Below are 23,129 nucleotides of genomic sequence, written 5' to 3'. Positions count from 1 at the left end.
ACGGGAGATGCCGCGCGGGGTTAGCTGTGATCATTCTTTTAGCCGGAACAGGGTTCCGGCTAATTTCTGCCTCACTTGATGCAGCTAATCTGGCTGTGACGGTCCCACCTGATGACGGAGACTTGTGTTGCCTCCGAAACGTCTTGATTTTATTGTTTTATTTTTATTAATTTTAAATTCATTTTTTACCTACGTGACTTTACCGAAAGAACTAAGAGTATGAATCCTTGCAGTCACGAAAGCTCAATCTAGAAATAAACATTGGAAAACTTTTACAATGTAATTTTTTAAAACAAATTTCACAACATAAAATCCTGAGCAACAATTGTCAATCTTACCTTCCAGAGTTTTTGTTGCATTGCTCACAGGTGAAATGAGGTGCCCAGGGTTTGTCTTGATCCCCGACAGGCATGCCGAAATATGCCTTGTCGGCCTCACACATCTTAGCAGATGCTTCCACAGAGTACTTTTTCGCTCTTGTCTTGAAAAATTGGCCACAGATATAGCAAAATGCGTCTGCCGGATGCTTGCAGCATCTTGATGCCATCTCAGAAAAATGCAGATATATATGCACTTAGGCAGCTGGAACTAAGATGAACTGGTGGGCTTACTGCCCAAGAACAAAAACAAATTGTTACACAGTGCATTATTAGTTTTGTAGTAACTACATTATCAGTGATGTAGTGACTACATTATCAGTGGTGTAGTAACTACATTACCAGTGGTGTAGTGACTACTTCGGTGGTGTAGTGACTACATTATCAGTGGTGTAGTAACTACATTATCAGTGGTGTAGTGACTACATTATCAGTGGTGTAGTGACTACATTATCAGTGGTGTAGTGACTACATCATCATTGGTGTAGTAACTACATTATCAGTGGTGTAGTGACTACATTATCAGTGGTGTAGTGACTACATTATCAGTGGTGTAGTGACTACATTATCAGTGGTGTAGTGACTACATTATCAGTGGTGTAGTGACTACATCATCAGTGGTGTAGTAACTACATTATCAGTGGTGTAGTGACTACATTATCAGTGGTGTAGTGACTACATTATCAGTGGTGTAGTATCTACTTTACCAGTGGTGTAGTGACTCCATTATTAGTGGTGTAGTGACTACATTACCAGTGGTGTAGTGACTACATCATCAGTGGTGTAGTAACTACATTATCAGTGGTGTAGTGACTACATTATCAGTGGTGTAGTGACTACATTATCAGTGGTGTAGTGACTACATTATAGTGGTGTAGTGACTACATTATAGTGGTGTAGTGACTACATTATAGTGGTGTAGTGACTACATTATTAGTGGTGTAGTGACTACATTATCAGTGGTGTAGTACTACATTATCATGGTGTAGTGACTACATTATCAGTGGTGTAGTGACTACATTATCAGTGGTGTAGTGACTACATTATCAGTGGTGTAGTAACTACATTATCAGTGGTGTAGTGACTACATTATCAGTGGTGTAGTACTACATTATCAGTGGTGTAGTGACTACATTATCAGTGGTGTAGTGACTACATTATCAGTGGTGTAGTGACTACATTATCAGTGGTGTAGTAACTACATTATCAGTGGTGTAGTGACTACATTATCAGTGGTGTAGTGACTACATTATCAGTGGTGTAGTGACTACATTATCAGTGGTGTAGTAACTACATTATCAGTGGTGTAGTGACTACATTATCAGTGGTGTAGTGACTACATTATCAGTGGTGTAGTGACTACATTATCAGTGGTGTAGTGACTACATTATCAGTGGTGTAGTAACTACATTATCAGTGGTGTAGTGACTACATTATCAGTGGTGTAGTGACTACATTATCAGTGGTGTAGTGACTACATTATCAGTGGTGTAGTGACTACATTAGTGGTGTAGTGACTACATTATCAGTGGTGTAGTGACTACATTATCAGTGGTGTAGTGACTACATTATCAGTGGTGTAGTACTACATTATCAGTGGTGTAGTGACTACATTATCAGTGGTGTAGTGACTACATTATCAGTGGTGTAGTAACTACATTATCAGTGGTGTAGTGACTACATTATCAGTGGTGTGACTACATTATCAGTGGTGTAGTGACTACATTATCAGTGGTGTAGTACTACATTATCAGTGGTGTAGTGACTACATTATCAGTGGTGTAGTACTACATTATCAGTGGTGTAGTGACTACATTATCAGTGGTGTAGTGACTACATTATCAGTGGTGTAGTAACTACATTATCAGTGGTGTAGTGACTACATTATCAGTGGTGTAGTGACTACATTATCAGTGGTGTAGTGACTACATTATCAGTGGTGTAGTACTACATTATCGTGGTGTAGTGACTACATTATCAGTGGTGTAGTGACTACATTATCAGTGGTGTAGTGACTACATTATCAGTGGTGTAGTGACTACATTATCAGTGGTGTAGTAACTACATTATCAGTGGTGTAGTGACTACATTATCAGTGGTGTAGTGACTACATTATCAGTGGTGTAGTGACTACATTATCAGTGGTGTAGTAACTACATTACCAGTGGTGTAGTAACTACATTATCAGTGGTGTAGTGACTACATTATCAGCTCAGCGGGTGCAGCAAGGTGAGGCCCCAATATTTGGTTTGTCTCGCACAGTCGCACCCTAGAAGCTATTATTAGACATCGCGACTCCTCTTGCCCTAACCACATCTTCCGTACGCTCACGGTCGCGAACATTTAATGCTGTAGGAGGCGCTCCATCTACACAATGCAGCCACTACAGCTCCGTAGTCGTAGTCACCTCTTTGTAGCATTACGTTACTGCTCTTAACTGAATTGAAATAAAACGTGGAACGTAAATGGAATACTTTTCATTAAAAAAAATGTAAACAGCGTTCTCAAGTTTTTTGTTGTTATTTGACGCCCTTGTTGAAATCAAATATCATAGTGGTTGTCGGGGGGGGGGGGGGCCCAGCTCGTAGCTTTGGCCACCAGCGGGGGGGGGGGGTGGCACCTCGTGCCCCCGCGCTCGCTGCCACGGTAGCTAGGAGATGTTAACTTCCTCGCTGGTATGCAGGATGCCGTGGGTTCGATCCCCACCTTGAACCCTGCTGTATATTTGGAGTTTGCGGTGTCTCTCTTCCCGCGGTCGCGTGCATTTGTTTGTCTCCGGCTTCTCCCCTCCACGTTCTAGAATCAACATCACGGGGTTTCGAGTATTATTTGTGCAGCAACACATTGACTCGCGATGATATCAGCAGCCACTTCGTCGAGCCATCTGCTTTGTGAGAGCCAGAGGGCTTACCTGGTATACAATAACACTGACAAAATAGTTTAGTTCTGCTCCTGGTCGGTCCGTGCAAAGCCTACGGCACTCACCGCCTCTCCGGCTGGTTGACGTCTCATCATCTCCTCCCTCCTCCTACTAGACCCCACGCACACGCGAGGCATTGTAATATTTACGCAAACATTAAACCCCACCCCCGCCCTGGCCTTCGCAACACTGACTCACAAGTGGTGACCTCACGTCATGTCCCGCTAGTTAAGAACCGAGGCCACCACCCAAGGTCATCAATCATCCCCACATCCTCTTTTAGTTCCTTGCAATGCTCGATTGTTCCCGTCGTCATCAACAGCACCTCGTCTCGCTGCGATATGTACAAATACACAGGACGCGTGTGTGTGGTGCACACGCCTCCACCTCGCTCCTTCACAGCATCACCCCCCCCCTTCCTAGCCCCCCCCCCCCCCAGCAGCCCAGGGATAGACGATGAGAATAATCTCGGGATTGTTAGACGCACTCAATAACCCCCCCCCCCTGCCCCCCCCCCGTCACGCTACGTTAAAGCAAAAGTTTGGGAGTGCGTCTTATACTCCGGTAGCTGTGTACGGTGTTAACTTTATTTATACCGGGAAGACATCTGGAGTGGTGTCTTACTTCCCGGATCGTGTCTTATACTCCGGAGAAAACGGGGGTAACGATTATTCATCGATTAATTATCGATTATTTACATTGATTAGTTTTTGGCTCCAGGTATGTTGCATAGAGTATGTTCACGCCCGCGAACGAGTGTCGATTCTTCTTATTACTTTTAACCCGGCACGCGGAGGCACCCGCAACGAACAGAGTTGCTGGACAGTCGGCTCGGGAATCACGAGACGGAACGACACCGCCAACGCAGACGGAACGACACCGACACCACCAACGCAGACGGAACGACACCGACACCACCAACGCAGACGGAACAAACGACACGAACAATCGGACAAAACGACGCAACCGAGACGGCACGAACGAGGCAGACTCTCACCCCCCCTCCCTCCCTGAGATGATAAATCTCGACTCCAGAGTCCCAGAATCCGCAACCTTCGCCCGAATCTCTCGGCGTGCGGAGGTGGCGAGGTGAACGCACGCAGGGACTGTCTGCTTCGGGTTGCCACCTGTCCCGGGATGTCCCCCCAGGATCGACCTCGTTATTGAAGAGGCAGCTCTGACGGCCTCCTGGGAGAGCCGAGCCCCCCCCCACACCCCCTACCCCCCCCAACCCCCTACCCCCCCCTCACCCTCCGCTTGTTTGATGAGAACGGTTGTGGTAGAGTGATGGTGGCGATGATGGTGATGATGGTGGTGGCGACGATGGTGGTGGCGATGATGATGGTGGCGATGATGATGGTGGCGATGATGGTGATGATGGTGGTGGTGATGGTGATGATGGTGATGATGATGGTGGTGGTGATGGTGATGACTGTGGTGATGGCGGTGGTGATGGTGGTGGTGATTGCGGTGGTGGTGATGGTGGTGATGATGCACGCGGTGCACCATTTCCCACCAATCGTTGGGAGTCATTTCGGCCACATCCACTTCGCCTCGTCGCGTTAGTCTCGTTTTTGCAACGCAGCTGACACGATTATTTCAACGCGGGACAAAGAGAGTTGCATCGTATAGGATTATTATCGGGCAGGCTTTGCCACTCCGACGGTTGCGCCCCCCAACGCCGTGGAAGCCCGGATTTTTCTCTGGGTCCTCCGGCGTTGCTGATAGATGGACTAGTAAGGCCTATGATCAGTGGGCAGAGTATATTAACAGTTGGCAGTGTAGGCATGGCTATGTAAAGTAGGAGGGGGACAGATAGAGGGGCGACCAACTCACTGTGTGTCCTGGTTGAGCCTTGCAAACATTCGGTAGCCTTCAGCAAAGGGCAATGAACACATCGTGGTTATTGCCGCTGCCTTTTCCCATATCAAGGCCCGGTTGGTGCGTCATGCCCAGTGAGTTTTTGTTTTGCTATTCATCTTCGTGATTATTTGTGCGTGTTTTGCAGTTAGTTTTTTCTGTTTACACACCAGGAACACAAACCATTGTAGATATTGCATACAAGTGTAGTGGCGGTACGCGCTGACAAGGGGGGAGCGTGTGTGAGCGCGTCGGGTGTGGCTACATCGCGTGGTATAGTGGTGACGCGCGCTGACAGTGATGGATCATGTGCCGGCGCGTGGTGAGTGGTTGTGTGCACTGACACAAGATGGGAAAAAGGATCGTGTGGCAGCGCGTGTTGATTGGTCAACTGGGGTGGGTGCTCTAATCGAGGTCCGCATGGGCTCCGTCTCCCCGGGAGCGGAGCACTATAAAGGGGGATGCGCGGGAGCGCTCGGGGAGTTGTTAACCAGTGAAGATCGAAGACGGAGTTGGAAGAGACAGGGCCCTGAGACCCCTAGTCCCGCTGTCCTTGTAAGGGCTGGGACCCTGTGCGGCTCAGAGGCGAGACCGTGGGACCCGCGGCCTGACGTCCTTGTAAGGGCGAGGCTGTGGGACCCAGTGGTCGAGACCCAGACCCCAGTTGGGGTGGGTTCCCTAGAAGCTACGGGGCGTAAGAGCCCGTGTGTGTGTAGCCGGGGGAACCTCGTAGCATGGCTGCAGTTGGTCACACGTGTTAGTGAGTTGGTGTTAATAAAAGTGTGCTACCCGTCAAGTCGTCTCCCGCCCAAATTCCTACATTACACAAGCAACCATGACAAAATGTAACAATTTCAGGATTTTTATTTCATTTACGAATAAATAATTGACAGTTGAACACGTAGGGTTTTACTTACATAAAAAATATATATTTACATAATGTACAGGTGATCTTGTTAAGCCTTCCGAAATTCTTCTGAGAGATGCCCGCTTGGCAAAGGAATCTCCCGATTAACAAAACAGTCCTGCAGGCAAACACAACACACACACACAGGGATTAATGTGGACACTCCTGGCAGCCCAGCAGCCCCACGTGGGGTTTGAAGGGCCAACCAGTGGCAGCGTGCCAATAGAATGCCTCGCTCTGGTCTCTTGAGTGCTGTTAACGTGAATATTTTACAAAGTTATTTTAATGTAGCTGATGATTCTTGTGCAGGAAGCAATGCACGCCGGTCAGAGGCTTTTTCAGCCCAAACCGAACTTGTAGAGAAGTTCTAGACGCGTGCGTGGTTGTTCTATTTGTGTGTTTATTGATCAGTCCGGCACACGCGTGAAGAGTTGCCTGGCAAATGTCCCGATCCACCATCGAGCTCTTCCCTCAACCCTTCCCTGCCTTTCCCCTTCAACCCTCCTGGCCAATCACCTTTCACCCATCCTCCTGCTCCTCCCATTCAGGTGTGAGGTCGATGATTGTAATGACCTCACCCACTATCCCTGGTGTAATGCGGTTGGGAATGATGTCATTTGTGAGTTATACACAAGCCTGGGGTAGGACTGGCACACATCCCTGATGATGTACTCGAAACCCCGTGTGAAGGGGAGACCTGGTGATTCAGGCAATTAACGATTAACCCTCCCTTTGTGTGTACGCATGCCACGATGAAAGGAGAATTACTAATTTATTTCTGGGAAGTGTTTCCCAACTTCCCGACACGGAAAAATTTGCATTAAGTGACTAAGTGGATATGGGGCTAATTATGTGTTTGAGTGCAAAGCCAGCACCACTCAGATCCTGGGTTTGAATTGAGGTTTCAGCCACCTGTGATTAAACCGGAGTCTCAAGTGTAGCGAGTTAAAGGTATTATCCTGGTCACAGATAACTTCACAAAGAAAAATACCTTTGTTCAACTCAGGTTTTCATCTAATTTGGATTTTCGAACTCTAACATTCATGTGATTGACATGTACTTACAAATTCTTTGACAATAATTACACCCACACACATGGTACTAACTATGCCCTGAATGAATGTAACTTCGGCCACATTGAGTGTTAACACTACTTCAGGATGGCCCTGTTTTGGGATGTTTGGCGAATTCCGTGAAGGCAAGTTTGTCGATTGGGAAGAATCCAGAGTCTCCGGAGAAAACCCATAACATATTTGGATAAACACAGCTCCGCATAGTTAAGTTAAATCCGCTGCTGTACTGACGTCTCCTGACCAACTCGCAATGTGCCCACTCAGGATAAGATGGCTATTGCTGCGAGTATGGATAAAGGGAGCTCCTGAGTGACTTCAGATATCATTACGTGATGTCAACTTCCGCAGCTGTTATGACTTAAGGTAATGTTACACATATTGCTGTGCGAGTCTTGACAACGACACTGGAAAATATATGCATGTGTCAAAGTTGTGTCGTCAAAGCCGGTACCTCGAGGAACAGCCTCAGTCTGACCACAGCTCCCATCTGCTGCGGGTGGACACCTTCTCGATTCTGCAGGACAAGAACAGACGCAGCGAGTTTAGTTGCACATCCATCGATTCTTACAAACTCCCGGCTCCAGTCCATAACCGGTGAGCATCACCAACCACAGCTTGAAGCTCGTTCAGAGACACACTGTCACGGGAGCCTGCTGTCGACAGCTGACTTCAGTCACGTCGATCACATCGCTACTGCCTCCCTGCCAATTGCTGTGGGTGCAAAACTGGGCTGGTGAAGAGTCTTCCAAGAGCCAGAGTTTATGATCCGCAGGGGAAAGTTACGGCTGTGTAAGGACCCTTCTCTTTGTCCAAGTGCAATGCTACTTTGATATTAGCTGGCGACTTGACGAGGTGATTCAGTCTATTGCCACAACATAAAAACAGAAAGAAAATCGCGACTTCAGGCGTAAATGCAAGGAACACGTGCAAATATAAATGGCTCTGTGAAGGTGAGATGGTGACTAGGTTCTGCCACTGGGTGAGAGGTACCTTGGGATGTATTCTTTCCTTAACACATCGAGCAGCTCCCAGAGCTGATCGCCGTATGCAACCTCCATGGCACTGCCTGCCACCTGCTCACACACGCCAGGAGCACGTCAACAAGTCACAGGGCAGCCTCGTCTCTATCACAACGCTTGTGCGCTGTGTGCTCGTGCGTGTGCTCGTGTGTGTGCGCCGTGTGTTCGTGCGTGCGCTGTGTGAGCGAGCTGTGTGCTCATGCGAGTGTGCTCTCGTGCGTGCTCTCCTGCGTACCTCCAGAAAGCCGAAGAGCACGGTGGGGGTGACATTGGCCATGGGCTCCATATCCAGGACCCGCGTGAGCCAGGACCAGCCGTGACTCACGCCGTGGGGGTGGCTCTGCGAATCACGCACACAACGCGCGTGGGGTAGGGGTGGGAGGGATTCGTCAATTTAAAATCCCATTCTCGTACTTGCGCTACACGGAGCCAATGGCTTATGATTTAAGCAAATCGCATGCATACAATGTCACACGTAGCCTAGCAGAGCGAACCAAACTGTACGTGACGAAGAGAGTGAGGTCTGATTCTTGGAGCAAGGTGAGGCTACCTTGTCGCCACTGGAGGGAGACACGGGTGCAGAGACGATGGCCGCGTACAGGCGCGCCATGCCCGACATTCTCTGGAGGAACAAGTCTTCGTCCTCTAGTGTCCCATCCTCGAAGCGGTAACCGAGGATCCTGCGGGTGATGGGGGGAGACACGGGCATCACGCACACGCCATGTGCACCCATAGCCCTCACCGTTCACTCCTCACTCCTCACCCCCCACCCCCCACCCCATGTCCCCAGTGCCCTCACCTGAAAGCGTCCTCCTGGCTCTGCCCAGGCGTGGGACGAGGGAAGAAAGGGGCCAAGTAGGGGCACTTGCTCAGCAGGTGAGCGAGCAGGAGCTCCCCGATGGCTGGGTGCCGGTGCCACAGTTCCACGGTGACAGCCGCGATGGGGAACGCCGCCGCGTGGTTCCACCCCACCTCCTCCTCGCTCTGCTTCTGTAGAAGCAGAGACGCAGGGGGAGTGAGGGTGAGGTGAAAAAACGACACCCTCAACATTAAGTCCATCTGCCGGAATGCAGGATCCGGCCGAAGTGAAAGCAATGACAGCGAGGTGTGGCATGGCATAAATGGCATTGTCCATGATGACCTCTTGAACTTGAACGCGAGTGCCTATGAGTGAAGGACACATCAGGGGGTTAACTGTTGTTAATAAGGATGGGCTTATTGGCCCCAGATACAAATCATCACTGGTGATGAGCCTGTCACTCTTGTTGCGGTGCATCAATTATCTATCATAACGGCTGTGTGTTGCCTGGTCTGTCTTCCCGTAAAAACACATGAATCCCTTCGATCCGTCATCCATCCATCGGTTCCTGTAGCCGAGGTGGCATTCGGTGGTCATTCGTTGCCATTGGTCAGTAACAGATTTGTTTCACCAAGTAAGAGCTCATTGGGAAACGCAAGTGTCATTTGAAACCGAGACCAGGTGTCCATCGAAGACACCGTAACGGCATGCGTTTTCAAAAAGTGAAGCTCATCCGTCACCTGTCGGGCGCCGTATTCACAGCAATGCCTTGTTTGTCAACCCTGGCCTTAATTAATTAATGATTGGAAACATTACAGTGTGGCCTGTGGCTCGGAGAGAGGTGGCTAGAGTTTAAAACTTGAGATAGAATATTTTGTCAGGGTTAGGGGTAGCATTAAAGGATTCCTTGGATTAATTCCGGGGTAAGGAAAAAGTTGGTTATGGCAAGGTCTTTGCTAAGCTAGGGCTCGTATTGTATTGCATTAGGACTAGGTTTTATTACGAAAGGGGCTAGGGATTTGGTTTTGCCTTCTTCTTTCGCAGAGCAACAACTACAATTTCACATTCAGGTGGTCAAGCCAGATAGATTTGAGCCTGGGGATTCGTGAAGGATTAGCATTACGGTTCCCACAAACACTCGCTATGTATGTTTCAGTCAAGGCTTTCTGTTCAAGGTTATTACTTGAGCCAAGATAACGGCTTGAGCTTCGCACACGGTGTTATATCCAACCCTCGACTCGGCGGCAATTATCCCAGCATCACCGCCACCGCCCCTGCGAGAGCTTGTAGCGTCGGTGGACGTTGAGGTGGCTTTTGAGGCTGCTCAGGTCGAGGAATGCACGATTGCACTCCGAGCACTGGAAGGGCTTCTCGCCCGTGTGCGTGTACTGGTGACGCTTGAGACTGCAGTAGTATGAAAAGTTCTGCCCGCACATGCTGCAGCGGTACGGCTTCTCGCCCGTGTGCGTGCGCTGGTGCGACTTAAGGTGGGCGCTCTGCGAGAACGCCTGTCCGCACGTCGCGCAGCGGTACGGCCGCTCGCCCGTGTGCGTGCGCAGGTGCGTCTCGAGGTTGCCGCGCTGCGAGAAGCGCTGGGCGCACACGCTGCACCGGAACGGCTTGTTGTCTTCACCGCCCGCAATCGCCGGCACGGGAACCGGCAGCATGCGCCGCCGCCGCACCAGCTTAAAGTTCGGCACGCGGTACGCGGCGGCGGCGGCAGGAGGCAGAGTGTCGCTCCTGGACGGTGCCTCATCCTGCCTGTCAATGTGATCTTCAGTGAGCGGCTTGGGCAGGTAAGCGGCACACATGGGCGGGACCGTGCAGCCAGTGTCAATTTGTATTTTGTCGACCGGCAGCTGCTGCTGTTGTTGCTGCTGCTGCTGTTGAAGCCAGGGATAGGAGTCAACATTGGTTGCATTCGTTAGGTCCAGTCCCATCTCCTGAAGCGAGGTCACTTGTTGGATGACAAAGCCCACATTACCTTGGGAAAAATAATCAGAGAAGTCACTTTAGACGTCATATTGTGGATATGTTTTATTTTATGGCCACGACAGGGCAAAATCAATTCCTTCACCCACCCGCACTGACCAGGAACAATGAAGTATGTTCAAATAACCCCCATGATCTGACCAACGTGGGGTTATCTTCATTCAGCAGCGGATTGACAAAAGGGCAGTACTTGTCCATTAGGCATGCGCGTCTGTCTTTGTCTTGAGGGGGAGCAGTGGCGTAGTGGTTAGCGCACTGCAATACCAATCTGGCGACATGGATTTGATTGCCAGCCATGGCGAAAATCAGTATCTAAGGATTCTTGAAACGGTCCTGGGACCCTCCACCCAGGTTGATTTGGCCTTAAATGAGTACCTGTTGCAATGTGATAATGGCACTGGATTGGAGAAACAAAGGCACGAATATAATTGGAGACAATTTTAACCACGGGACATTTCGCCGTATACGAAAAGCAAAAAACATTCCCACACAAACAATTGAGTGCACGTATCTGCGTGAGAATCAACATTAATCGATGAATGCTTGCATCGTCACATCTCCACGCGGTAAGACATTTGTTTATTTTCAACTCATCTTTACCTCCGCACGCGTCTCTTTCTATCCTGGGCGGCGTCTGGCTGGGGCTGGAGTCTCTCTGGTCCGACGTGGGACTCTGATGATCACCGTCTGAATGGCAGAAGACAACGGACGTGTGGATTAACGCAGACATTTAAAAATGGCACTGCTGCATCTCAGGATGAGCCAGGGGAAGTTCTTTCTCACAGGTGCCCAGCCCGAAGCTTGGGCTGCGATGGCGGATAATTACAGAAGACTTTACGTAGATCAAGTGAACGATCGTGTGTAAACGTGAACAAAACAACAGAAGATGGAAAGAGCAATCAGAGAAAATGTAAATGAACTGCCCTCCCCCCCCCGCCACCCCCACTTTTATCCTTTCGTCAGTTGAGATAACACAGACCCAGAAGAGGAGAGGTTGTCACCCCAACACATAAAGCCGCATGTATGTTATATGATTTATAGCATGGTCCATTTCCAAGTCCCCTCCCACTATACCCGATCTCCCCCTAGAATGTTGGTTACTTCCTCCCGGCTCATCTTCCCCCCCCCCATAAACATAAGCTCCCATTCCCCCCCCCCCCCCCCCGTTAGGGTGGGGTAGCGAGCATTCCTTCCCCACACCTATACATGTTCAAGTGCCAAAAGTCCCCCTCCCCCGCCACCCTTGGTTTTTCTGTACCCCTCCGCAGAAATCATCGACACGTTTTATCGGGCTTGTGCGCTTACCATAATAAAAAAATGCATAAAATGTAAATTTAAAAAAATTAACAGCAATCGTTCAACATTATTGAGGATGAATTACACTTGCACGTACACGTGGTCCTCCGCACGTGTCTGTTTCTATCCTGGGCGGCACATGACCACATGTGTACACATGTACAGCCATTTTTGTCAAGCCATTGCTGGAAGAGGGCCTCCACACGCCGTGTCCGTCACAGGGGTCCTTCAACCAACCATACTTCACCGCGCTGATGAGTGCACGCCTCTGAAGGTTTTGTAATGCGTTCTACCACTGGAGTCTGCATTCAACGATCATTTCTAAAACTGTTTGTTCCATCTTCAAGATTTTTCCTCGTCTTAGTTTGCTATTCTATCAAACCTTGTCATTTTTTCATAATCACATCATGTTACTAAAACCCTCGTCTCCTCAAATCAGCCAATCACAGGGGGCGACAGATAGGATGGGACAGTGTACACTTTTATTCGTCTTAAAGTACTCACCAGCGCAGCTTGCCTCGGTTTTGATCATGTGCAGCGACGGGTTTGGGCTGCAGTCTCCTGCCTCTGATGAGGCCCGGGTGTGCCCATCATTTTCTGTGTAGGCCAAAGAGCAAGGCACACAAACTTTTGGGGAGGGGGAGAAATGAACAATGATCAGTGAATTTTGATTTAAAGCTTTCGTGACTGCAGGGATTAATCTTCTTGGTTCTTTCGGTAAAGTCACGTAGAAGGGAAATAATAAAAGAATAAAAATAAAACATAATAAAATGTTATTCTCACGACTGCTTGTGTTGTGGCCGAAACGTCGTGAGAATTGTATTTTATTATGTTTTATTCTCATTATTTTATTATTTCCCTTCTACGTGACTTTACCGAAAGAACCAAGAAAATGATCAGTGACGTAAGCGTTCCGGCCAGGTGGTTCAGCAGTAGAGCAAGCGGATCGCCATCGGGAGTTTGGGAATTTTATATCCTGGTCGGTGGAATGACTTGGCCATCATCCCTCCGGGATCAATAAAATGAGTACGACTTTGTAGGGAAGTTAACAATTGTTGTTCTATAATAGCCTGGCCCCCGCCATAGGAATATGGAATATTCACCATTGGATCAGTGCTGTAAAAAGAGATGAGCACTGCCTCAATGCTTGCTTTGGCTAATATTTGGCAGAAATACGACCACGTAAGTGTTTTTTTTCATCAGTTTGAAATGATTCTGCCAAAAGAGCAGGTAGTTGTATCTGGCTCAAAAACGTTTTTTTATAGACTTGACAAATGAGGTTGAAAAGCGTGGGGAAATGTTAAATACCCCGCCTGGTATACAAGTCGTGGGTTCGATCCCGACCTAGACGCCTGTATATTTGGATGTTGCGTGTTCTCCCCGTGGTCGAGTGGATTTTTCTCCGGGTCCTCTGGTTTTTCTCTCAACATTAAGAATCAACATCATGCGTTCAAGTATTTGACTGCCATACAATTGCACGTGATGATAAGGCACTTCGTCGAGGTATCACTTGTGGCCAGGTCGCTTCTGAAAAAGAGCCATATAGCTCAGTGGGCCTTAGCTGGTAAAATAAGAATAGTTTAGTTTAGCGTGAATGCATTTGCTCTATCGTCTGTCAATAACAGAAGGCCACGATAACTCCTGTGAAGATGATCCAATATGAGCAAAATTTTAGCACAAATGTCGTGTTGCTATTATGAACTTATCTATAATAAAATCGACTAAATTGATACAAGGATAGGTGACAACCAGCACTGAAGGCCTTGTCTGCTAAGGCGATGTCATTACATTAGACGTCATTTCGCGACGTCACTTATCATACTCCGCGTGAATACATCTCATTGTACAACTTTAAACGTAAACATATTATTGCTTTGCGAGCCGAATGCACTTTTACCATCGACATCTTGATCATCTGCATCATCCATTGCTTTTTCCTCAAAAATTATTTCCTTGCTGTCCGAAATGGAGCGTCCGGCACTGGCCCCAGCACCATCAAAGTCTCCCAGCCTCTGTGCGCAAACCAGTAGCTCTCGGCTCAAGCCGCTGAAAAGTGTGAGCAGCACGTCCACCAGGCCTCCCAGCGTCACGTCGCCCGGAGATGGCGCAGCGTCCCAGGGTGACGTCCCAGCGTTGTGGAGCTCGGCACCCTGCAGGGCCTTCACCACCTGCCGCAGCACGGCGTAGAAGCCGAAGGGCAGGCGGTCGCGCGCCGTGGAAAGCAGCTCGGCACGCACGAGGCCGTCCCCGATGCAGGCGCGCAGGACCCCGTAGTCCCGGATGCCCAGCTCAGAGTCCATGGCCCGGGCCACCTCCTCGTTCACGCCCTGCGCCTCCAGCCACGCCGGGAAGTCCCTGCTAGGCTCAAGCACTGGGGTTGCCATCGCGCACGCCATTCTGGTGGGACGTGCAAACATATCACGTTAGTTGCGTCATTAATTTGGTTAGCTGTTTGAAAAAGGAACTGAGCAGGTTCTCACCTGATGTAGAATCTCCTCTTTATGGGTATCGTGCAAGAAGATAGGCGTGGAGTCTGTGTTGAGGTCACGGTTGTTGCAGGGCTGGGATCAAGGCTGCGGTCAGCCACAAGCACAAGCAAGAACATAAATGTGCGAGTCACAACACTGCCAAACGATGCCATTTTGCAATGCTGAAAGCTGGCCATTAACAAAAAGGGCAGCGTGAAATCCCAAAAGCAACCACACAGTTAGCTCTCTGTTGTGTACATACCTTTGGAACCTCATTTGCCAGTAGAAAAATATGATAATTGTTTTTTTACCCTTTTATCTGGCAACAAAACTGACACCTTTTTTTTACAAGAAGTCATGTTTGCATAGACCACAATACCTGCAGTCATAATGCAAACAAAAAACATAACTCTGATAATGTATGCATTGTCCTTGAAGTTGATTGGTCCACACCCGAGACAGCTTTCCTGACGCCAAAAGGCGTCATCTAGTCCAACACCATGTGAGACTAGGCTCTAAGGCAGGGGTCTCAAACTCGCGACCCGCGGGCCAATTGCGGCCCTCGGGACGATATTTTGTGGCCCCCACCTTAATATGAAAGTTTAATGTTAGTGCGGCCCGCGAGTTTTATATTGTAGCAACCCCGCTGTTAGCTGCTGTGTGGGACAATGTTATGATGCTCTGGTTTCCTACTGTGTGCCTGTCCAGTGAATGCGGCATGCATGTGAGTGACATGGGGGGCGGGGTCGTGTGTGTGTTTGTGTACGTGTGAGAGTGAGAGAGAGAGCCGGGAGAGTAAAGAGTGGCTTTGGATGTGCGGAGAGCAGGAGGGTGAAATTCATAGTTTTCCGCTCTCTTTCGGGCAGGTCATGATGTATCCAGTGCTTCATTTGTAAATCACAAGGTGCCGGAACGCTAAGTACATATGACAGCGCAGGTACAACGAGCACAGGTCCCGAAACGCACGTAAAACGACGCTTAAAACAGCACACACATGCCACTTACAATGCAGTGGGACTTATTTAGGCTATACTGCAGTGACGGTATCAGTCTTTGTGTCAGTGATTAATAAAGTGGCATCTTGAGCAAAGGCGGAAAAAGTGGAAATAACGTGAATTTGCGGAAATTACGTCTCCGTGCGTCGCTGGTTGGCTAAACAATTGACTGAAACTTTATTGCGTGAGCGACAGCAAGTGGAATGAAGATATATCTTGTCACACAGCCCCAATCATGTCTTTTTCAAAGCCTGCAGTGAAGAGAAAGGTTGGTGACGAGCACAGACAATTTCAGGAAAAGTGGGAGATGCAATATTTCTTTGTTGAGCACATGAGCACCCCGACGTGTCTTATTTGTTCAGAAAAAGTTGCGGTGCACAAGGAATACAACCTCAAACGTCATTACTCAACTAGACATGCTGAGGAGTATGCAAAATACCAGGGAGATGAGAGAGCCAACTGGGTTGCTAATCTTAAAACATGTCTACTGAGGCAACAAAATGTCTTCAAGAAAGCAACCAAAGAGAATAATGCAGCAGTCGAAGTAAGCTACGTGGTTAGTGAGATGATTGCTAAGGCAGGAAAGCCATTCACAGAAGGCGAGTTTATCAAAAAGTGCATCTTACAGGCTGCAAGTATAGTCTGTCTGGAAAAGAAAGGTCAGTTTAGCAACATCAGCCTTTCTGCTAACACCGTGGCAGAGCGCATTTCTGACCTGTCAAGTGACATTTATGATCAACTGCGTGAGAAAGCCAAATTTTTCAATGCATACTCAGTCGCTCTTGACGAGAGTTCAGACATCACTGACACTGCCCAGCTCACAATATATGTCCGTGGTGTTGATGACAATTTTGAAGTGATGGAGGAGTTGCTCACAGTAATTCCAATGCATGGCCACACCACCGCTCAGGAGATATTTTGCCAGCTGTGTGATGCCATTGTGAATGCCGGTTTGCCATGGAAGAAGTTTGTTGGAATAACAACCGACGGAGCGCATTCAATGACAGGGAGGAGAAATGGACTGGTGGCACTTGTTCAAAGAAAACTAGAAGAGGAGGGTGTGGAGGAGGCCATTGCTCTGCACTGCATCATCCATCAGCAGGCCCTTTGCAGCAAATGCCTGAAGTTTGACAATGTGATGTCTGTTGTTGTGAAATGCATCAACCAAATCAGATCCAGGGGCTTAAAGCACCGGATGTTCCGTACTTTTTTAGAGGAAATGGAGTCAGAATATGAGGATGTGCTCTACTTCACCGAGGTACGTTGGCTCAGCAGGGGAAACGTCTTGAAGAGATTTTTTGAGTTGAGAGCAGAAGTGAAAGCCTTCATGGAGAGAAGGATGGGGTGGCTGTTCCTGTGCTAAGTGATCCCAAATGGCTCATGGACTTCGCTTTTCTTGTTGACATCACGCATGAGCTGAATGTACTGAACAAGAAGTTACAAGGCCAGGGGCAGCTCGTCAGTGCTGCCTATGACAACGTGAGAGCATTCTCCACAAAACTTGTGTTATGGAAAGCCCAGCTCTCTCAGACAAACCTTTGCCATTTCCCAGCATGCAAGGCACTCCTGAATGCAGGCACACCATTCAGTGGTGAGAAGTATGTTGATGCCATTTTGAGGCTACAGGAGGAATTTGATCACAGATTTGCAGACTTCAAGACGCACAGAGCCACTTTTCAAATGTTTGCGGATCCCTTCTCCTTTGATGTGCAAGATGCCCCTCCTGTGCTTCAAATGGAGCTCATTGACCTGCAGTGCAACTCTGACCTCAAAGCCAAGTTCAGGGAGGCGAGTGGAAAAGACGACAAGCTTGGGCAATTTTTGCGAGAATTGAACCCCAGCTTCCCTGAGCTTTCCCGAATGTTCAAGCGGACCATGTGCCTTTTTGGGAGCACATATTTGTGTGAAAAGCTCTTCTCCACCTTGAACTTCAATAAGTCCAAGTACAGGTCCAGACTTACTGATGATCATCTTCAAGCCATACTGAGGGTCGCAACTGCTTCCTCCCTCAAGCCAAATGTGGCTCAGCTATGTGAGAGGAAGCGCTGCCAGGTCTCCGGCAGCAAGAAGTAGGCAAGAGAAGCCATGTTCATGAGAACCGTTCATGTTCTTCAATATTCTATTCATGTTCAGAAGAACCCATTGAAGTTAAATAACTGTTAGTAATGACATTTGAGAAGTTTGATTTTTTTAGCAAAGTTTTTTTTGTGGAATACCTGATGCGGCCCAGCCTCACCCAGATACTGCCTCCAGCGGCCCCCAGGTAATTTGAGTTTGAGACCCCTGCTATAGAAGGAATAGTCGCAGACCCATCAAAGTGGTACTCGTACTACTCGCCTCGTCGAGCGGCATCAAAATATATGAGTGGTTAAGCTGTGGGAAGTGAAATAGACGAGCGACCAATAAAACACTATGTAATATGGAAATGACGCTTTTTTGCTATTCTCAAAATAATACACATGCAGTCATGCAAATATCTGATTTAACACAGCACAGCAAAACCAGTGTCACCATTCAATTCCGCTCGTCCAGGCGAGTAGAATTCAATTACATTGATTCGATGCGACGTTTCTTATGGGATATAATAAGCGACAACATTTGGACCCCAAACGGAGAGGATTCTGGGATGTTTGTGGTTTTTTGGCAATACCTCTAGAAGGAATAGTCGCAGACCCATCAAAGTGGTACTCGTACTACTCGCCTCGTCGAGCGGCATCAAAATATATGAGTGGTTAAGCTGTGGGAAGTGAAATAGACGAGCGACCAATAAAACACTATGTAATATGGGGATGACGGTTTTTTGCTATTCTCAAAATAATACACATGCAGTCATGCAAATATCTGATTTAACACAGCACAGCAAAACCAGTTTCACCATTCAATTCCGCTCGTCCAGGCGAGTAGAATTCAATTACATTGATTCGATGCGACGTTTCTTATGGGATATAATAAGCGACAACATTTGGACCCCAAACGAAGAGGATTCTGGGATGTTTGTGGTTTTTTGACAATAACTCTGGATGGAATAGTCGCAGACTCATCAAGGGGGTACTCGTACTACTCGCCTCGTCGAGCGGCATCAAAATATATGAGTGGTTAAGCTGTGGGAAGTGAAATAGACGAGCGACCAATAAAACACTATGTAATATGGGGATGACGGTTTTTTGCTATTCTCAAAATAATACACATGCAGTCATGCAAATATCTGATTTAACACAGCACAGCAAAACCAGTTTCACCATTCAATTCCGCTCGTCCAGGCGAGTAGAATTCAATTACATTGATTCGATGCGACGTTTCTTATGGGATATAATAAGCGACAACATTTGGACCCCAAACGAAGAGGATTCTGGGATGTTTGTGGTTTTTTGACAATAACTCTGGATGGAATAGTCGCAGACTCATCAAGGGGGTACTCGTACTACTCGCCTCGTCGAGCGGCATCAAAATATATGAGTGGTTAAGCTGTGGGAAGTGAAATAGACGAGCGACCAATAAAACACTATGTAATATGGGGATGACGGTTTTTTGCTATTCTCAAAATAATACACATGCAGTCATGCAAATATCTGATTTAACACAGCACAGCAAAACCAGTTTCACCATTCAATTCCGCTCGTCCAGGCGAGTAGAATTCAATTACATTGATTCGATGCGACGTTTCTTATGGGATATAATAAGCGACAACATTTGGACCCCAAACGAAGAGGATTCTGGGATGTTTGTGGTTTTTTGACAATAACTCTGGATGGAATAGTCGCAGACTCATCAAGGTGGTACCTTTTAACGTAGCGGCCGTCACGTAGTTCACTTTCATCGACCATATCGAGGAGAGCACTGCAGTCAGGATCACGGCAGATGTTGTGTACGTGGAATGGTGGTGCTGTTATTTTTACTGTTATTTTATTTCAACCACGAGATGGCTAGGTGGCAGCCATCTCAAGCCAGAGGACGAGAAGACTCAAGCCGCCACGCATATAAAGGATTTATAGTGAAAAACTTTGTTTTTACGGATTAATTTTTTTTATATTTTTAATTTTAACCACGTAAGTCCCGCTGAGCTCCATAGCGCTTTTATAAGAAGCGACCTGGCCACAGATGATAGCTCAACAAAGTGGCTTCTCGCGTGGACATTTAGAGCACCAAATATTCTCAACACGTCGACTCTAAATGTGGATGGGAACACCGCAGCACCGGGAGAGAAATCCACGCGACCACGTGGAGAGAGACACCGCAGACTCCACATCTAGAGCAGCAGCAGCAGCAGCAGGCGTCGGGGTCGAACCCACGACCTCCTGCACACCGGGCGAGGTAGTTAACATCTCCTAGCCACCGTGGCGACCCGAAGCCTTCATCCAGCAGTGGACTGCCAACACGGCATGGGGCATCACTGCGGGTCTACAAAGGTACCTGGTTGGAGGATGTGGAGCTGAGTGGACTTGCCGATGAGCGGTACCGGCGGTGTCAAGATCGGCCTCTGTGGAGGAGGAGGCTCGTGAGGGACGCTCACAACAACGAGCGGAGAGGCGGGCGGCTAAAACGCGGCGAGTTGGCACAGCTGGTGGCGTCTGCAGCCATCTCGAGTCGGTCAACCCCATGGCACCTGCAGGGTTCTGCCCCGTGACCTCCTGTCAGCGAGCCTTCGACACTTCGCGTGGCCTAAGAGTGCACCTAGCCTGGCACCAACGCCGCGGGGACGTCACCGCCACTTAGTGCCGAATGGTGACGGCTGCTGCTGCTGCTGTTGTTGATGCCGCTTGTGTGGACTGTCCTACTGTACGTTGACTTCGATGATTTTCCGTGGGGGAGGTGGGACCAGCGATGGACGAGTCCATGTTGGTGTCTGACAGGGGGGCGCGGGAGCCCCACGTGGACAGACCACCCCGACACAGCCGCATGCCTGCCAGGCTATTTTGCCGACGCCGGAGGCTCTGCGCAGTACTACGCCTCCACACCCCACCCGTGTCAAGCGACGACTTTGTCGTATAAAGTCCATATACCCAGCGTTGCCCGGCCGGACAATACATTTTAAATCTTACAAAATCTTTTAAACATTACATACCAATGACAAAACTACTGTCTAATTACTTTTTAACCCCACGCTCAAAAAATAAATTATTTTAAAGTTTACTGTGCAAATAGTCATTAAGCTGGATGAGCGGACTGCCAGTATATAACGTGCACTGTTGCCTCATTATTACATTGCGTCAGTGCACTGCGAGTATATAATGTAGACTGTAGCCTGCTTATTAAGCTGCCTCAGTGTACTAACAGTCTATAATGCTGACTGTAACCTGCTTATGAAGCACAGTGGGTGTACTGCCAGTCTATAATGTTGCCTGTAGCCTGGTTCTTTTATTAAGTTAGTAGATTGCTAACACTTAGGCTTTCGCTAACATTATTCATAAACACCGTAATTCTGTTTAGATCGCCTTCTTTATTCACGTGCTGTAACACTCCAACCACCCCACACGGCCCAATCAGTACTAAAGTGTCCCGTTGATGAACCAATCATAGTTCACTGCTTTACGCCACCGGTGTGTTCAAGCGTTACAACACTACAATTACCATTTAGGATTGGAAAACAAATGTATCATTATGTTTAAACCCCACGCACCAATAATCGATTCTTCACATCTTCACTGTACTCATTGTCATTCAGCTGGGTGAGCGTACTGCCACTCTATCATGTACACTGTAGCCTGCTTATTAAGCTCGGTGCTTGTACTGCCAGTCTATCATGTACACTGTAGCCTGGTTAATAAGTAAAGTCAGTCATTTTGTAACACGTACGCTTTGCCAAACATTAATAACAAACAACCTTATTGCCTTTACATCGCCTTCTTTATTAATGTGTTCTAACCCTCCACCACCCCCCACGGCCAATCACTAAGAAAGTGTCCCGTTCATAAAAGACTAATAGTTCACTGCTTTAGCCCACCGGTGTGTTCAAGCGTCAAACCACGAAAATTACCATTTCAGAGTAGGACGTTTCGCTTATGCTCGAGATGACCATCGAGATGACCATTGAGATGACCATTGAGCTGATCATGGAGATGATCATGGAGATGACCATCGAGATGATCATCGATATGATCATGGAGATGACCATCGAGATGATCATAGAGATGACCATGGAGATGACGATCGAGATGACCATCGAGATGATCATGGAGATGATCATGGAGATGACCATCGAGATGATCATGGAGATGACCATGGAGATGACCATCGAGATGATCATGGAGATGACCATGGAGATGACCATCGAGATGATCGTGGAGATGATTATGGAGATTGACATGGAGATGACCATCGAGATGACCATGGAGATGACCATCGAGATGACCATGGAGATGATCATCGATATCATGGAGATGACCATCGATATCATCATGGAGATGACCATGGAGATGACGATCGAGATCACCATCGAAATGATCATGGAGATGATCATGTAGATGACCATCGAGATGTTCATGGAGATAAGCATGGAGATGACCATCGAGATGACCATCGATATGATCATGGAGATGATCATGAAGATGACCATCAAGATGACCATGGAGATGACCATCGAGATGACCATGGAGATGATAATCGATGTGAAAATGGAAATGACCATGGAGATGATGATGGAGACATGATAATGGAGATAATCATAATTGAGATGATCATCGACATCATAATGGAGACGATCATAGATATGATAATGGAGATGATCATCGAGATGATCATGGAAATTACCATCGATATATTCATGGAGTTGACAATGGAGATCATGAAAATGACCATGGAGATCATGGAGATGGCCCTCGAAATGACCGTGAAGATAATGGAGATGATCATAGACATGATCATCAAGATGGCTATCGAAATGATGACCGTGGAGGTGACCACAGATGATCAGAGGTGGCCTTCAATGAGATGACTATCGAGGTGATGACCACGGAGGTTTAGGCTCTCGGTATCGCCCCTCCACCACCTCCGCCCCGCCCCCCTCCACACGTGGCCACGCGTGGCCGTGTATGCGCACGGGCGCGTGTGGCTGTGTCGCTCTGTACACGTGTGTTCGTGGCGGCATCGTCGTCCGTCATCTCAGCGCTGTGATCGTCGCCGTAGCCCGTCGCCGCTCTCGTGTCGTCTCGTGTTGTCCGTCCGTGTGTGCGTCTCTCGTGTTCTCCAAGCGCCTCTTCTTTTACACCACGATCGCTCTCGCCCTCAATGATTATGAAACGCGCGGGGCAGGGAGGTGGGTTTTATACCGTCGACGCAAAACGTTTCGAGGGCGTGGTATCGTTTAGCTGTAGGAGCTTGGGTGGGATAGGGGGTTGTTTTTTTTAATCGATTATGATGATTACGACGATGGTAACGATGATGGGTTTTGTTACACGAAGGCTGCGTGCGCTCAGCACCAGAAATG

At 48.0% G+C, this 23,129-nt stretch overlaps 1 protein-coding gene across 5 annotated transcripts; it reads right to left on the bottom strand.

Moving 5' to 3' along the window:
- Nucleotides 1-7,840: 7,840 nt before the first annotated feature.
- Nucleotides 7,841-20,447, bottom strand: LOC133340809 (transcription factor E4F1-like). Of its 5 annotated transcripts, none has more exons than XM_061549220.1 (9): nt 20,117-20,447; nt 14,724-14,816; nt 14,141-14,640; nt 12,748-12,870; nt 11,548-11,634; nt 8,956-9,146; nt 8,707-8,836; nt 8,392-8,496; nt 7,841-8,210 (listed from the first exon to the last, which is right to left on the bottom strand). In XM_061549220.1, exons 1-9 carry the CDS (start codon nt 20,302-20,304, stop codon nt 7,897-7,899), a joined length of 1,731 nt encoding a protein of 576 aa, XP_061405204.1. In that variant the 5' UTR covers nt 20,305-20,447; the 3' UTR covers nt 7,841-7,896. The 5 variants fall into 5 exon arrangements, with proteins under 5 accessions (XP_061405204.1, XP_061405206.1, XP_061405208.1 ...); XM_061549222.1 differs by having other exon boundaries at nt 12,748-12,840; XM_061549224.1 differs by lacking the exon at nt 20,117-20,447 and adding an exon at nt 19,487-19,570.
- Between the last annotated feature and the right edge of the window lie 2,682 nt (nt 20,448-23,129).

The sequence above is a fragment of the Lethenteron reissneri genome, chromosome 10 (genome assembly GCF_015708825.2).
Source record: "Lethenteron reissneri isolate LAM-NWPU_2019-01 chromosome 10, ASM1570882v1, whole genome shotgun sequence".
NCBI classification, from domain to species: domain Eukaryota; kingdom Metazoa; phylum Chordata; class Hyperoartia; order Petromyzontiformes; family Petromyzontidae; genus Lethenteron; species Lethenteron reissneri.
Note: the sequence above shows the minus strand (reverse complement) of the source record. Positions and strands in the feature narration are given on the sequence as shown.